Source organism: Tympanuchus pallidicinctus, unplaced genomic scaffold (genome assembly GCF_026119805.1).
Source record: "Tympanuchus pallidicinctus isolate F22 unplaced genomic scaffold, pur_lepc_1.0 scaffold29, whole genome shotgun sequence".
NCBI lineage: Eukaryota > Metazoa > Chordata > Aves > Galliformes > Phasianidae > Tympanuchus > Tympanuchus pallidicinctus.
The window spans coordinates 4,060,485-4,077,575 of NW_026294746.1; the positions used below are offsets into that span (position 1 = coordinate 4,060,485).

General features: G+C 50.3%; 2 protein-coding genes across 3 annotated transcripts; both read right to left on the minus strand.

Annotated features, from left to right (window-relative positions):
* Positions 1 to 84: 84 nt before the first annotated feature.
* On the minus strand, positions 85 to 10,714 carry CORT (cortistatin). Of its 2 annotated transcripts, XM_052691910.1 has the most exons (3): positions 7,723 to 10,714; positions 3,621 to 3,716; positions 85 to 388 (listed from the first exon to the last, which is right to left on the minus strand). In XM_052691910.1, exons 1-3 carry the CDS (start codon positions 7,963 to 7,965, stop codon positions 185 to 187), a joined length of 543 nt encoding a protein of 180 aa, XP_052547870.1. In that variant the 5' UTR covers positions 7,966 to 10,714; the 3' UTR covers positions 85 to 184. The 2 variants fall into 2 exon arrangements, with proteins under 2 accessions (XP_052547870.1, XP_052547871.1); XM_052691911.1 differs by lacking the exon at positions 7,723 to 10,714 and having other exon boundaries at positions 3,621 to 7,708.
* Positions 10,715 to 10,807: 93 nt separating this feature from the next.
* SRM (spermidine synthase) lies at positions 10,808 to 16,686 on the minus strand. The gene is made up of 8 exons (XM_052691909.1): positions 16,400 to 16,686; positions 16,172 to 16,292; positions 15,942 to 16,034; positions 14,724 to 14,877; positions 13,846 to 13,929; positions 13,350 to 13,495; positions 12,501 to 12,623; positions 10,808 to 11,952 (listed from the first exon to the last, which is right to left on the minus strand). The coding sequence occupies exons 1-8, from the start codon at positions 16,543 to 16,545 to the stop codon at positions 11,935 to 11,937; spliced, it is 885 nt and encodes a 294-aa protein (XP_052547869.1). The 5' UTR covers positions 16,546 to 16,686; the 3' UTR covers positions 10,808 to 11,934.
* Between the last annotated feature and the right edge of the window lie 405 nt (positions 16,687 to 17,091).

A 17,091-nucleotide genomic window follows, 5' to 3' on the forward strand; every position in this document is an offset into this window, starting at 1 on the left:
AAGATGGCCGCCACCCCACAGCCCCGCCCACCCTCCCAGGAGACGAGGCGGGGCCCCGGGGCACGCAGAGGCAGACACGAGTCCCCGAGGCACCATGCTTTATTCTCAGGTGTGCACGACAGGGAAGGAGCTGAGGGGATGGGGTGTGTGGTGACAGGCAGGCGGGCAGCCCAGCAGGGCGGCACTAGCAGGAGGTGAAGGTTTTCCAGAAGAAGTTTTTACAGGGCGCCTTGCGGTCCCGCTGCGAGAGCTGAGCCAGCCGCCCCAGCGCCGCCCGCTCCTCCTCCAGCTTGCCTTCCTCCTCCAGGTCTGGGGAGGCCACGTCTGCGCTCTCCAGGAGCCCCGCCAGCATCTTCAGCAGGGCATCCCTGCGCAGCTTGGTCTGCTCCTGTGGGCACAGAGAAGGAATGACGACAGCCCCGGGCAGCCCCCACCACCCCTTCCCACCATCATCCTCACTGACATCCTTCAGCTTTGTCCAGCTCAGCCAACAGAACCATGGGAAGAAACGTGCATTGTTGTAACAAAGGGCTTCCAACAAATAGGCACAAATTAGTGAAATCCCTTGCTGCCTGCGCTAATTAAATCGCAGTGAATGCCAAGCTGCTTTCTCCTCACTATCCTGGCTGCCCAACACACACCTTGGGAAGGCCAGGGTAGAGGTATGGGGTACAGAGCAATATGAAATTAAGCACATGGGGCTGTAATCCACTGTAAAATGCTGGGAGTTCAACGTAACAGAGGAGAGGGCCTGGCTGGAGTGAGGAGAGGTGTTCCAAACAACTGGAACACAGCACTTCAGTCGGAGGAGATGGGCAGTTTGTATTTCTGTATTGCAGTGGCCTGACCCTGGGGAAAAGCAGAAGGAAAGATGGTGTTCTTCTCCATCCCTTTGCCATAGAAGCTTAGGGAAGAGAACAGTCTCTGGTCTGGAGCTTAAGGGACTTCCACCAGAACCAAGAACCACAGAACCATTTGAGTTAGAAGGAACTTCTAAAGGCCATCTGGCTCCACTGCCCTGCAGTGCACAGGGACACCCACAGCTCCATCAGTGCTGACAGCCCCCCAGCCTGACCTTGGGTGTCTGCAGGGATGGGGCACCACCTCCCCTCTGGGCAGCCTTAGTGTAAAAACAGCTGTGAGCTATGTTGTTTCTATGCCACCCATCAAGCAAACCTGAGGAATTCCCTCTTGCTTGAGCATTCCTGGCTCCTGTGACCTGTCAGCAGAAACAGCTGGCATTGACTAAGGTGGGATAGATGGTCTGACAGGAGCAGATTGCTGCTTCCCATGCAGATGAGAGTCTTGGAAGTGGATTCGCATATTGCTTCTCACAAATGCCATCTTTATTGCTGGAATGTTGCAGTTACCCGTTGGCTCTGCCAGCAGCAGCCTCCACCAAGGTGAGCAAGAAAAAGATGGATGAACGGAGGCAGAAACAATTATACTGAGTCTCTTTGACAGAATGCTTTGGATATTTTTGAAGAATTTCTTAGCTCTAATTACTATCCTATTTCCATACCCAGAGAAATTAGATGCTATGTTTGGAGCAGAAGAACAGATAAAAGCAAGTTTGTGTCCATTCCAACTCCAGGTCCTGCACAGAAGGTACAGAATTATCTTGAGCCTCAGGAGGATGGGCTGGGACTTGGGAACTCAGCAAAACACATCTCCTCGGTCATCTCCTCCTCCTAAGCCACTTTCCTTGCTGTAAGTGCTCTGTTCTGAACTAACCTGCTCCAAGCAGAGCCACAGATGAGCCCTGTGATGTTAAGAGCCATCTGCTAAGGATTCAGCTCCTCAGCGAAGAGAAATGAAATAGCTATACTAAAATCTCAGGAGATGAACCGCTCCAAACTCAGGGGTGGGAAGGCAGAGCTCAGCCTGCTGCTAGAGGATTGTTCCTTACGCATGATCAGCTGTGGCTGTCAGTGAAATGAGGCAGCTCTTCCCCTGCGCTAATCCACTGCTAACAACCTTTCTGTTTATAGCTGTTCCTGAGTTGCCTGAGATGAAGACTCTTTGGAAGCAGATTTGAACACCGGTGGCTCGTGGCACCCCTTTGGGTTGATGCTCAGCTCCCTGCACTGCTTCCACCAGCAATCAGTACACGCACATCTTTGTTATACGTTTCACAGTAGTTGATATATGGAATCCTGGTTTTGTTCCTATTTAAACCATTTGTCTGAGTTACAGGAGGTGACTGCAGACATCACTACATCAGCATCTAGCAGTTTTTCAGTTTGTAGACTACTCTGTGGAGAACCATTCTATTTTGACAGATACTGAATCGTAATTTTGTAAGAAACTGTGTTGGGAATTCATAATACTTGAAGGCATTTTTACAGAGCCTTACTGATTTATTCTATGCAACTAGTTTCATTTTCCCCCAGCAGCTGGCATGTCCACCAGGTAAGAGTTCACTTTTTAAATGCTGCGGTAAGAATGCACAACTGAAAGTTCAGAGTTCTCCCCAGAAGGGTTAATCTCAGGCAGCTGCAGAAGCCCTGATCTCCAAAAGAAAGCCATTCCTAGCACCTCACGCTGTATTTCTGTCTCGCAGCCAGTTTTGCTGTTAATAGGATGTGAGAACACTTAAAGCAGCAAGACACTGATGGATGAGCTGGAGCCAACGCTGAGACAGAAAGAATGATATGGGTGCGCACAAAGGAGAAGTCAGAGCCTTTGAAACCAACACAGGAATCCTTCACTTGTCTGGGTAGCACCTATCCAGAACTGAAATAACAGCAGCACTACAGATACAGCTGTGAACTGGAGCAGCACAGCGCTGTGCGACTGAACGCAGCTCAGAGGAACCCTGGGGATGGCGAGGAACAGGCAGGTGAGAAAACAACGGGGCGAGGGCAGGCAGCACTTGCCTATGATTATGTTATGCTATTGCTTCCTACCTCTTTGGCCTCTCAGGGAAATAGTCCAGAAAAAAAAAAGTTATTATAGTGCTGTAGCTATTATAACATTAGAGTTTTGCCAGTTGGTAGGATAATTATATTGCTATAATAAGTTCTGCCACTGCATAGAGCCTGTGCTGGTTCAGAGTGTAATTATTCTAGCAGAACTATGTCGGTATAACTCCCCCTGTGAATACTACTCTGGAAAAAGCAATTTTATTCTGATATAATTACTTCATTTATTATTCCTCTGTTACTTTCTTACTGAACCCATCTTTTAAACATTTGTCCTTCCCAGGAGTCCCATTTAAAATATCATCTCCCTTGATCATTTTACCAATTATGTATCTTTTCTCCCCCTCCCTACTACTCTGCTTCATTCTCTCATGCTGTATTCCTTCAGCAACCTTATTTTCTCCCTCTCCCTCCTCCTGGCCGCTCTGTTTACCAGTTTTTGCTTAGTTCAGATTTCAGTTTTGCAGTCCTCAGGAGTCTGCTGTGGTACCTTTCCTAAATAAGCTGGCTAATAAGCTGTAGTAATAGCCCTGCTTCAGCAGCGCGTGAAGCTGTACTGTCTTGGAACACGCAGAGGTAGAAGTGTTTACACCAAGTAAAAGCCAACTGCCCTTTTTATCTGTCCCCTGACAACTTCAGCCTGCTCCTGCATGCTCCCATCCCACCCAGCTCCTGCACAGGGTGCATTATACTCACCCTGCTGTTCTGTAACGCGAGTCTCTCTTCTCCAGGCAGCGCCGTGGCTCTCACGCTCCACACCAGCAGCAGAACAGACACCAGGCTGGCCATCAGCTGCATGATGCACAGGCTGTGACTACGGTGCTGAATTAGGAAGACTGGGAGAGGGAGCTGTTTCTGGGCTCTCTTCTGCCTCAGACAATGGCTGCAGCCCCTTTTATAGCCCTCCCCCTAGCCCAGTGGGTGACGCAAACAATTAAGTCTATATCAAAGGCAAATTAGACTTTGGAGAGGTTGTTAACACTTGGCTGCTTGAGTGGGATACTTCTGTGCCTCTGGGCTTTCCACGCACCAGACCTGCAGCGACAGCGAGGGTTTGGGATTCTCCAATAACATGCTGTTCACCCCCAGTAATCGTAGGAAATGTCTGCGTCTCTTCTAGTTAGCTAAATTCCACTTGGGAGCATAACATTGGCTAGAACAGGCCACCAGGCTTGCACCAACCTCTGGCCAATGCTGGGTGACTCAAAAGGAAAAGATAAAATTTTTGGCCACCAGTACTGGATACGAGCAACTCAGACCTTCAGCCTCTGTGTGTAAACAGCTCTGGACTCAATGGGTACTTGGATCTGGATCTCTGCAAGCTGTGATAAACCTCACTGTGGAATGCCAGTATGCCTGGCTTTCCCTTTACAGTAACGTGGGGACACAGGTTGCAGCTATGCAATAAATCACACTTTGCCAATGTATCTACAGCTACAAGACCAGCTGGTAGTTACTGGTTTTTGTTTTAATATTGTTTCAATGTGTCTTGAACCAATCCCATGGATCAACACATTGAATTCTGACTCGGAGATGCTGGGTTTAAGTGTATTAAAGGGAAAACAAAGCACTGAACAACTGGAGCTGTTCCATGCAGTGGGACTTCAAGAAGCCTGTGATGTGTTGACGTTGACTGCAGGCTGCTTGGCATGTCTCCCTGCTTTCTCTTGCCCCTGTTTAGTAGTAAAGAATGCTTCTCTCTTTGCACAAAATATGATCCCAGTGAGACTGGTTTGGGGACCAGCAGAAGGTACTATATAAACACTGCTGCCTGCTTTGCTTTGCCCCTGTCACACACGGTGGCATCTACTGTCTCATTCTGTTGAGATGCAGTGACAGAGCTAAGGATCTCATCTCACTTTCTCCAAAAGCATTTGCCTCAAGGCGAGCTCCATTCTGAACCAACCCCAGCAGTCAAAAGGTGAATTATTATCCTAAATTAGCACACAAAGAAAGCACAGCAGAGTGACTTAGCCGCAAGGTTGCTGTGTCAGAACAAAATGAAACAGAAAGATGTGTTCCCCACTTGCACTGCTCATCAGTGTCAAAGTTCTTGGAAAGAACATAATGAAGCTCTGCCTGCAAACAATCCAGCTCCTAATGCCAGCTATACCATCCTGGGTGCTCGAGAGAAGAGATGCCATCTCATCCACACGTTTTTGAAAAGAAACACTGGATTCCCTCACCAAAAGTTACAAAGAAGAATAAAGTTTTTCTAAATGATAGGGACCTGTGGGGAGTTCATGATCCAGCAATTTCTATAAATGAATTTTCCTGAGAAAACTGTAACCCCTTTGCTTCTCATCCCTCCTTGTGAGGGCTAGCTGCCATGCACCAGTTTCAGATGAAACATCACCCATTTCCTTTTAAACTCATCTTGCTAGTTTATCAGAATTGCTGCATTACCCTTCTTAATGGATTCTGTCAAACACTTCCAAGCATGTCTGGGGCTCGAGACAGAGAGCAGCGAAGGAGCAGACTCCAGTGAGTAAAGCAAATCACAGGGACCTGCGAAATGACCTGCAGCTGATCTGCTGTGGGAGAGGAAAAATGGGAGAACAGCAAATGGAGAAAGCACGCTTGGCTGCTCAAGGGGAACGAAGGGCATGTACCTGTGTGAGATGTGGCTGGGCTGACAGGCAAGCAGAAGGTGAATCTTGGACTGTTGTTTACAGGGCAGGACTAAACCTCATGGGCCAAGCAGCCCAAAAGCTAGATAAGCCCAAAAGCAGTACAACCAGGTCTCCATGCTGGGTGCTGAGCCTGAGCACATCAGCTTCTGAGGAGGTCCCATTGGGATGCAAAGAGTGACTCAGCTGCGAGTGAGTCTGCCCTGGGATTAAAGGGCAATAATAAAATAATTAGCATCTCCTAATGGGGTTGGCTTTGGAGTGTATCTGCCCAGACATGCAAGCACCAAACCTGCATTCCTCTGACCAGCACAATGCAGACAAAACCTGCACTTCTACTCAGGGAAAGGCAGGGACCCTTCCCAGCTGCGATGGAAGGGAATAAGCACACATAGAAGCAGTTCCACACTGGGACCAAATCTCTGGAATCAAATAGGTTCTCTCAGCTGCTCTGCTTCAGCACCCTTCAATACCAGAAGCTTATTTTCCTTTTTTCCCAGCTTCCTCCATCTTCCCTTTCCTCTACATCAGCCTGTCCTCAAGCTCTGATCCTCTGGCCCTTTTGCAACCCCCGGTGCCTCCTGTAACATTAGGGCTGACTTCCTTCTCCAAAGGAAGCAGAGTAACTCCACAGTGATACATTTGTTTTTTATGGTAACAGGAAAGAAGTATCAACAGGTTGCACCAGCATTGCTACTGTTTCCCATTCTCTGTCATCACTGGCTGACCTTAAGGTGGCCCGAACTTTTCCTTTGCTAACCCTTAAATGCTTATCACTGTACAGGGAGGTTTAAGGCCTTCCCTTGACATCCTCTTGAACTTTCCCTCCCTCAGTTACCTGACTCACTCATTTAGAAGTCCTTTTTCATTGATTTTCATTGACACTCTCTTCTGTCTGGAGCAGTAGGAGTGGGTTGCTACCACTTTACAATGAGGGCAGATCTACCTGCTACCAGCACGCCTGCGAACGCGTCCATCAGCCTGGTACAGGTGGGGATCCTCCAGATGGAAATTCAGCAATAGAAGGTGGCCTGAAAAGGCCTGTGTAAGCACCAATGCTCACAGAATATGCTTCCACAATTACAACCACTACCATCTTTTTGTGATAAAGGGTGACTAAGCAATACGCACAGGGGATTTTGTCTTCGAAGGAGTTCATTGCCCTCTTGTCAGTGCGTCGGTACAGCAGTGAAGGCATTATTAGAACACAAAAGGGAACACAATGCCTGGCACCAAGTACCACATTAAGGAATTAGGTCATCTCTATTACTTTCCTCTGTCGCTTGGATATTTGCTGTCTTCTACCCATTTGTTGCCTGGTTTGAATTTGGATGACCAGACGTTTTTGAAGCATGCTGCAGAATTGCATCAGGCTTCCAGAACAGTCAGGTTCCCAAAGGTGGGACACTCAACTGCAGCTGAAGGAAGAGTTAGTTACAATACCTCTGCTTTCATGTCACTGGAAGCCTTTCTGCTTGCCCTCAAGAGTCCCTAGTTGCAAAGGACAGAACAATAAATAAAGCAATGCTCATCTGACAGTAGTGAGCCTTCCTGGAAGGGGAAACCAATTTGTCCATGGGTCTGAAATCACAGCTGATTTATCAGGCCAGGCTTGCAGCGTTCCCTCGCAGCGCAGTCCCCAAAGGACTCCACAAAGCATACGGGTGGCTGTGTCAGCCATGGCTTTCATTGGCTCTAATCTAACAGACCCAAGAAAGAGCGTGGGCTGGAGCCTACAGCTCCCGCTCATCTCTGATAAGAGCTGCAGAGCAGGTGCAGGGAGGAGGAGGGGAATACCGCAGGGATGCTGCTGTCAGAGCACACATAACTATAAGCCTGTTACAGCTCCCTGGGGAGGCAGAGCGAGAGGAGCAGCGCTGCCTTCTCTGTCCATCGACCTCGACAGGACTGCAGGAGGGCAGGCATAGTGCTTCGGTGGTATGCTCAAAACCTTTTATTTCAGTGTGCAGCGTAAAGTTAAAACACTTCAAGTTTGCCACTCAAAATCATCTTCAAAAAACAACTACTGGCTATGAGACACTTACTTTGAAATTCTTCAAGTTTTCCACCAACCATGCTTTGCCCAGCTCCGAGCAGGAGGAACGTCAGGCTGTGAAACAGGCTAAGGATGTGTGAGATGACTACTGCCTCACGACACATGAACTGACCTCTGCTACACCAGACTCATCCCATCGGTGGCAAGGGATTCCTGAGGGATTGCACATGCTCTGTGCCTTGTGGGAATTCAGGCAGCAACAGCTGGGCACTGACGTTGGCACACAGGGCTGATCCTGCCAGGGGCCGCTCAGCTGGGAGAGCCTCACACGGGATTCATGCACTCCATGGGGGGTGAGGCTGTTCCTCTCCTGCAGCCAAAGAGGGATGAAACACACAAAGGTCATCACATGCATCACCTTGCCTTGCTGCTGGCAAGCAGGAGCAGCTTGCTTAAGCAAATTCCCTCAGTGCTGTGCAGTACCAAGGAGAGGCAGCCAGCTCCAGGTCCCAGCGTGGCTTTGCAGGCTGTGGAGCTGCCGCTCGGGAACAGCCTGTCACTGACATCTTTCACATTCCTAATGATCCTCCTGCCTTCATCTGCTTCACATGTTGCTGTTCTATAATTGAGATCCCCTGGCTCTAATTCCCCACCTCCTGCATATTTAAAAGCATTTAACTCCATCCTGTACGCAGCCAGGAAAGAGCTTCACCGAGGCTTCTCAGTACATAACTTCATTACATTTCTCATCTTACTTTTTAATGACATTTTGTCTGACTTTGTCTAGACTGGAGCTGCTTTTTCATGCTTTTGTCCCAGCTTTTCCTTTTTTCTCCTCCCATTTTATCATAGAAACTGGCCTCTCCCTGAACTTGGTGGCTTTTTTTTTTTTTGACTGTTTGCTTATTGAGACTGCTGCTCTCTGATGCAAGATGAATTGTCATTCCTACTTCAGCAATCTCTTGCTCCAGCCAAGCTCCATCAATAATTCAAGCCAGGCCTTGATAACATTAGCTCTGGATGAATAAGACACTCATACCAATTAACTGGCTGAAAGGGCTCAAGAGATATGGGCAAGAGATTTCTCTCAGTTTTTTAAGCTCTTTTCTGAACTCTGAAAAATTGAGTTAGTTTAATAAGTAAAGCGCACAGAACAGGGAGTCTGATAGTTCAGAAGGCGCCAAGAGGCTGAAGGAATTGATGTGCTGAAGCCCATCAGGCTCTGTTACCTCATCTGACTCCACCTGCTCCGAGTGATACTGCAATGTGTGGTGCATGGGACAAAGCCTGTCACTGCTCACACAGCTCCCAGCTTTATAAGGTACGGGAACATGACTGCAGCATGTCTAGACAAACAGCATCTTTGTGGATCTCTGCTTACGAGCAGCCTTGCCTCAGGCAAAACACAGCTAAGACTCCAGCACAGTTACTCAAGCCTTCCAGTTGCCCAACTGGAGACGCTGCAAAGAAAGCTTTCAAGCATTCATGCTCAATTCAGTTGGAGATCCCATTATTTTTCTCCCGTTACACATATCCCAAATTGTCAGTCTCTTTCTAATCCCTGGCATCCCAGTGCCACAGCATCCTTCAGCATCACAGCTCACACCTCATTACGCTTACAGAAGGGATAATCACCTGCAGACTCCATTAGCTGACAGGTGACTGCCACAACAAATGCTGCTTTAGCAGTTATATCTCTTGCAGACCTCATGGCAGTGCTTAACCAATAAGCCAAACCAATAATAAATTGCTCCAAGCTGCTCAGACAGAACCAGCCACAGAAGCACAGATTCACATTCCCTCTCTTGCTGCACTGTTAATGAGTGCTCGATTCAAGCACTGATGTGTCTTCACCTATTGCAAGGCACTGAAATATGTGACTGCCTGTAAAGGATACTGATTGAAAACTACTCAAATTGTTTACTGGACCTTATCTACGCACAGAGCATTGGCAAATCAGATGGCAAACAGCCCCATCCTCCTGTTCCCACCACTGCTCACTCACTGAACTTTCTTGAGAGCTCAGAAAAACAGAAGGAAGCTGTGTGGAAGCCAGTAACAGGTTGGAGGGAGCTCTTTTGCTCCTGGGCATTGTACTCACCGAGGGTGGGTGGAAGGCTTGAACTTGTTACCAGTTGGCAGCTGCTCTGAGGCCTTCCTGGATTACAGTCTTAGTCTTGATCTGGTTCCAGGAGAGAGAAGGTGCTAAAGGTGGTTTTCTGTCAAGGATGAAGGGCTGAATGGGGCTTAGGTCCCACAGCAATTTAAAGAGGAGTAGCTAGAGCCAGCCTCTATCATACTAATCTGCTCTTTGTAATAAACACACAAGAGTAGAGCAGTGACAATGCCTCCATAACCTTCTGTACAAGGACAAATCTAACTAATCAGTAATTGTGGGAAAAAGAAGAGTTTCCCAGACAATTAAGAGACAAAACAGATGAAAGTTTCTAGATACAGCAAACAAAACCTTATCCACTTAGCTCTGCAGCTCAGCAATGCTTCTGCAAACCCTTACAACTACAGAGAAGCTACACTGATCCCGGTAGTGGAAGGGGCACATCAGGAAAGAAGTGGGAAGTCTCACAAAGCAGAAAGCAGGAAGGTATTTGCTGGCACCACTGAAGCAGACCTCTTGCTGTAGGCAGCACCATCTGTGCTGTCTGCAAGGTCACATTTATGGCAAAGCTCAATCCCAAACGTTGCAAAATGCTGCTCCTTCTGGTTTTCTCTCATCCATCCCCATCTCCCTCAGGACTGGGTTATTTTTTTTTTTATTCTCCTGATGCCACCTAGCGACTGTTCTCAGCCTGTTCAGCACCTGGACTTCAGCGCAGTTTCAGCCCTCAGAGCCACTCAGCCACTGCAAGTTTACAGAGGAAAAGATGGTGCAACTGAGTGGGGCCAGTGATTGACAGGAACTGAGCTACGCACACAGGGAGATGGGCAGATAGAGAACGGCTTGGAAAGGCACAGCATAGGCAGCATTTGGACTAGGGAATAGTTGGAATAGAAGGTACAGACTTCTGCAGTGCAGAGGATGACAGAAGCTGGAGCCATAATGCAGCCAGGTTACAACACAAAGCAAGCAATGGGATCACTCTCCACAACTTATTTTTATGACGTTTGTCAGCTCTAGAGGCAGGAGGGCGCACCAACTACGAGTGCCCCTGGATGTCTTCTGACAAGCACAGCAAACTTGCAGACTTTGTCACCACTCCCACACTCCCCCCAAAGAAATACAGCAACCCACACTCACGTCACCTTAACCAGAGCCGAGTGTTTAATTGATTGCAAGGGAGTGACAATTGCACAGTGGTTGTGCTGGAACGGATCACTGTTGCACAGCGGTGGCACGGAGACTTTAACCCAGAAGTAGATGTGGAGGAAGATCCATCTCACAACACAGTAAAACGAGAAACAGCTTTACACTTCTGGGGGCAGCATTAGAAGTAATGATGCGTCCTAACGACTAGCAAATACCCAGGCCTGAGGCACCTCAGCAAGACTGAGATGAGATTTATCAGCACAACTGCCTCCCCAGCATCAGTACTGAACAGCAGGCAATGGATCTAAGGTTTGATTTTTTTTTTATATATATATTTATATTTATATTTTTATATATAAAGCGCCTATCACCTGATTGATAAACATTCTTTGGAACCATTTTGATGGCAGGGGTAAGAACAGGAGTCAGCCTGTCAGTACCTCAGCATTTCTGTTTCCAACCAATTGAAAAAAAAATTAAAATAAAAGCCACAAGACTTTGCTGCCAGCCTGGCATGCTGGCGTTTAATACTGCTACTCCATCAGGGTTGGAGGGAGACTTACTGTGAATGGCAACAGTTTGCACTGTGATTTCTCCAGCTGTGCTGCAGAACAGCACAGGCATCACAGCAGGGCAGTGGGATGTGAAGGCTCAGACCCGTTACCAGTCAAAATGTCTCAGCAGCAGGGAGCTTCTATTAGGAGAGAGCAAGCTAACTCTGTGCACAAAGCTCTCGCTCTCTGTGCTTAAGGCCGAGTCAGTGAACCTCCTGGACTCTTCCCAAGTTTCAGAAGATCACCAGACAGAAATACACGTCAGTTATAAATATATCGTTGTCAGTTGGGTGGAGGCAAATTTAGAATGGGTAAAGGGAGGAGAGGAAGGAAGAAGACATCTTACATTTCCAGTACTGCAAACAACAGTTTTGACCTCACGCAATAAGTCACTGGACCTTTTCAATAGTCTTATCTGGGTTATGACACATCAAAGGGAATGTTGGCTGGCAAGGGGTTAAACGATCCCACACAGTGGAGAGCAAATCTGGAGTCTGCTAGGAAGGTCCCCACATCACTGATGATCTCAGGGTCCAACTTGAAAGGAGGAAGGAGCTTCTGGGTCTCACACATCGCTCAGGGCCTGGCGACAGCCAAGAAAAGAAATGTCAGGATGGACAAATGTAGCAGTCCTGAGCAGACAGATGGCTCTGAAACACACCCACAGCACCTGCCCTTGTCCCTAGGGCACTCTGAGGATGCGCTCCGCTAGAACCTGCGGTTAGAGATGAAGGACTTCAAGAAGGCAGACTGAACTACACACCATCCTTTCTATATCCTCTGGTTTGCACTAAAAACCACAACCAGTTTTTTTTTTTATCCAAGACTTTTGGAGCTTTCCAGTGGAAAACACCAGTTCTGCAGGCTCTTGGGCTCATTTATGGTAGGCAAAGTACGAGTGATCTGCCATCAAAACTTGGGACATCAACCCAAATAACAGTTCCAAACTGAACTCCAGTCTTACCAGACTGACTCATCCTCTGCCATGTCATACAAAATGCCACCCTGCTCCAACTTGCCCAGAGAAGCCTTCAGGGCTGCAGCAAATCCTCAACTCTGTATATTCCCAGCCCTGTCAAAGCAAAGTCATACCTCATTCTGATGGAGGAGGAGCAGCACAGCCCTACTTACCTTCCGTGCAAACTCTGGCAGGATGAAAGCTGCCCGGTGAATGTCAGAGTTGTAGTATTTCAGACTCCTCTCCTCTACTTGTTGCTGTGAGAGCTGCTGCACAGGCTCTCGGAAATTCGTGTTCTGCAACAGAGAAGCCAGGTAGTGCTGTAGCATTTAGGAAACAAGCACAGTGCTGCACAACGGGCAGCCCGATTCGTGGCAGAGAACCAAAAGGACTCACAGGAAAACAGATGATTTTCTGTTCTAGTATGATGTCAAAGGTTCTGCGCAGCTCCAGCCCCAAGGGCTGGAGTTTACACGCCGTACCTTGTGTGACTAGCTCTTGTTCACAGATGTCTGCCTATGAGGTCAGACTGAATGTGAGCCACGTGCCAGATGAAGCTGTCAGACTGTGCCCAAACATCCCAGAATCAAGAGCCTTTGCTCTTCAGAGCAGAATCAGCATCTGTGTTAAGTCAGGCACAGTGCAAGCTGCCACTGTTCCAGTTAAACTAAATACAGCAGCAGAAGTGCTGCCTGATTCCCACCCCCACCCCCAACAGTGCAACAAATACATTGTGGGTTAACAGCAATGCATCAAGTTAGGAAAAGAGCAGACCTCTGATCAGAAGCATCTTTCACCTTTACGAGTTAGTTGCACAGGAGACAAAATTATAATATTTTTCCTAAAGCGACTGCTTACGTTACTGGCCAACTGTGCACTCTGCTGAACAAACTGCACTGCACCTCTGGGGCCCTGAGCTGACAGACCTGGGACCACAAGAAGCCCAGAAGCCCCCAAGCTGAGGCAAGCTCTGCAGTACTCTCAGGGAGCGAAAAGGGGCACTTCAGGTGCCTGAAACTCACTGGGTTCTTGCTGCAGAGCATGAAGCCAATCTGCCCGCTGGGGTACGTAGGGATGGTGCAATAGGCGTATTCCACAACAGGGAACAGAGACTTGCAGAACTGACGCATCTCCTTAATGAGATCCAGGTGCAGCCACTGGCACTCACCTACAGGGAGAGCAAGACAGGATGCAAAGTGAGAGCTGCCCCTTTTCTCTGCACAGGCCTGTGCCAAGTTAACAGCAGCTCCAAGTCCAAACCTGCTCCATTCCAGACAGCTCATGTAGTTTCAGAGGTGAGATAAGACCACTATGCCAGTTTTACACTATGTGCAGACCAGCTCTTAATGAGCTGACGTAAACGGATCAAAACCACTGCCATACCTGGGAGCTAAAATGGATTTAATGTCCTACATCACAGCTGAAATCAATTTTTCCCCCTGCATCATGTCTCCCTTTGGGACTCACGCTCAGCAGGCAATGATTTGGCATCAACCTCTACCTAGAGAGCATCCTCACCTTGGCAGCAGAGAATCCCATCTTCGCGCAGTGCTGTCTTCATCAGCTGGTAGTAGGATTCTTTGAATAAGCTTTCTGCAGGACCTGTAAGAAAAAAGGTACATCTAGAGAGAGGCTCAGAAAGTAGACTCGTAGTTTTCGGAACGCTCGGGCTGCACGCAGTCTGCACTGACCAAGAATCAGTTCAAGCAGCTTTTCAGTGAGGACAAGTGCTGGAGATGATCTGAAAGCAGAGTTCTGACCCTGGGGTTCAGCCTACACCTAGCACAACCAAACCACCAGGATTCAGCTTTCCTCAAGAGAGTCCCAGGATCTTTACCAGAGAGTCCTGGCAGCTGCTTCTTGCCCCAGTTTTCTTCAAATCAAACTTCTGCTACAATCTGCTTTTTACAGACGTCTCTGTGTTGACTCGAGCAAGATCAACGGAAACTCAGGCACCAGAACCACATTTTCCCTTCTGTGCCCCAGATCTCACCTTCAGAAATGCAGCTCTCTGTCTTTAGGCTGCAGATCCACCAACAGCACATGAGCCATTGCTTTGTTAGAGGGCTCACGTGCAAAGCACTTTGCCAGCCTGGTGCTGTATTTCCCATGGGATCACTGGACTCAAGGATCAACTCCCTGCCAGAAGCACTAGTGGCTGCAATTGAATTTTGAGGAGAGAAATGTGACAGCTGCCTCGAAGCCTCATTAATACAATTTTCTGGTCTTCATCCTTCCCTTTCTCTACCAAAACAACCACGTCAGTGACAGAGTTTCCACTTGAAAAAGAAACTGGGCAGACCAGCATTACTTCCAAGTAACGCCTTCCAAGAAGGCAGCCAGAGAGAAAAGCAGAAGTGTGGGAAGCAGTGCCCTTTTACGGATGGGATTCTTACCCATGGGGTCAGATGAGTCCGTGATAATCACATCAAAGGCTTCCTGATTCTGTTTCATGAACTCAAAACCATCTCCGACGTGCAGGGTCAGTTTAGCACTGGAATACCCCACTGCCATCCCAGGGAGATATTTCTTAGATACCTGGATCACATCCTGCAACACAGAGAGCACAAGTGGGTCAGAGGGGGCTACGAGGAGCTGCTTTCCAGGCCACTGTGCAGCTGCAGCGCTATGAGTCATTTCCTTCCATGCCTTCAGCACAAACTGCACTCTAGCTGGATCCTCAAGAGCTGTCAGCATCCTCAGCCAACGAACTACACTCAGCCCTTTCCTATGGCCTCAGAGTTCACTGACACTCTGTGTCCGTGCCAAACTCAACAAGAGGAACTTACAGCTTCAAAAGCTCCCTGAGGAGCTCAGAGAATCTGACTGCGGACTGCTGTCTGCTGCTGTGCTCCTTTTCCCTAAGGACATCACTTGCAGAGGTGATATCAATTTAGGATTTTTTCTTCCTTTTTAGACAAGACCACAGCAGCAGGTTTATAGATGCAACGTGAGAAACATCCCCGTCTCTGCTCTACAGTCACTACATTCAGTCTCAACATATTTTGTGTGAAATTGTTACAAGCCACGCACTGTGTGAGACAGCCTGAGCCCCAGCACTAGCAGTGGGCATCCCCAGCTTCTCGTAAACGGCAGAGATGAGAACTGCTCTGCTGTCAGGCCATGCTTGTTCAGAACCAAGCACGTGTTGCCTACGTGGTTTTTCAGACAGGTATGGGGGCTCCCACAGCAGCATTTTCCATTTACAGCGCAGCCCCGCTTTATGAGAAAGTTATGCTGTCTTCTTAAAGTAAAACATCAGAGCAAACTGACCGAGGAGAAATAGCCTATTTGTCATGGAAACAAATCCCCTCGCTTATTTCCTGCTACCAGTGCAAGGAGCCTGCTTAACAAAGAGCCCATATTCCTCCGGCAAGAGGATGTGCTGTTACACATCAGGGGATGGGGAAAGCAGCTCCTTCAGGAACCGGGAGAGCCGGCGCCGGCCTGGAAGGGCCTCAGCCACATGCGTGCACGGGAAGGCGCAGGAGGCAGCGGCCAGCTGCCACGTCGCAAGGCGAGGAGTGGCGTCAGCGCTCAGGGCTGTCACGGGGCAGCAGGTGAAGCGCGGCCGGGGGATGCTGCAGGGCAGCGCTGCCGTGTGCCCCGCGCACCTCATCGATCTCGCACTGCACCACGGACTCCACGGTGGGGTGCTTCACCACCTCGCGCAGCACTCCGCCGTCGCCGCCGCCGATGATGAGCACCTGGGGCGGGAGAGGAGGGAAGGAGGTGTACGCGGGTCGGAGGGCTGCGAGACACCGCGGCGAGGCGTGCGGGGAGGCGTGGGAGTGCGGGGACCGACGGGCCCCGGGGAGGCGGCGAGGGCGCGGGGCCGGCTTACCTTGCGGGGGTCGGGATGGCTGCAGAGCGGCAGGTTGGCGATCATCTCCTGGTACGAGAACTCGTCCCGCTCCGTGCATTGGATCACCCCGTCCAAGACGAGGACGTTGCCGTAGGTGGTGCTGGGCAGAGCGGGGAAGCGGGGTCGGAACCGGCCCTCGGCCGCGCTCCCCCCGCTCCCCGGCGCCGCGGGGCCCCCACCGCCCTCGGCCGCCGCCCCGCGCCGCACCTGCGGAAGACGAGGATCTCCTGGTAGCGGGAGCGCTGGTGGTGCAAGAGCTCCTCCACCTGCAGCGACATGGCCTGGCCCGGCCACAGCCGGCACGTCTCGCGGAACCAGCCCTCGCGAATCAGCGCCGCCGCGCCGCGCTCCATCCCGGTCCGGCCCCGCCGCCCCACGCCGCCCCGCCGGGCCCGGCGCCTCCCGTGCCGCTCCCCGTGCTGCTATCCGCGCCGCTCTCCGTGCCCCCGGCCCGGCCCTGCCCCGCGCACCGCCTGACCCCGCCGGCGCGGGAGCCGAGCACAGGAGCGCAGGGGCCCACGCGCCGCCGCGCCCCGCCCCGCCTCCGCCGCAAGCGCGCGCGCCGCCGCGCTCCCATTGGCCGCCCGCCCGCCGCAGCACGCCCATTGGCTCGGAGCGGCGTGACGTCAGCGCCAGCAGGGTAGTGCGGCCGGCGGCGAGGGGCCACGTGCGGCGGCGCGCCCGGAGCTGCCGCGCCTCCGAGCCCCCCGTAGGCGGAGGGACCGCGGGGTGCCGGCGTACCTGGGAACGGGGCCGAGGTGCTGCCTGCGGGGTGAGGCGCAGCCGGGGGCGGAGAGCGGTTCCGCGCGCGGATCCACGCTGGTGCCTGTAACAGAGCCCAGAGTTTCTTGTTACATAGTAATTAAAGCGTCCTGGGAGCGCTGAGCGAGTAACCGCCT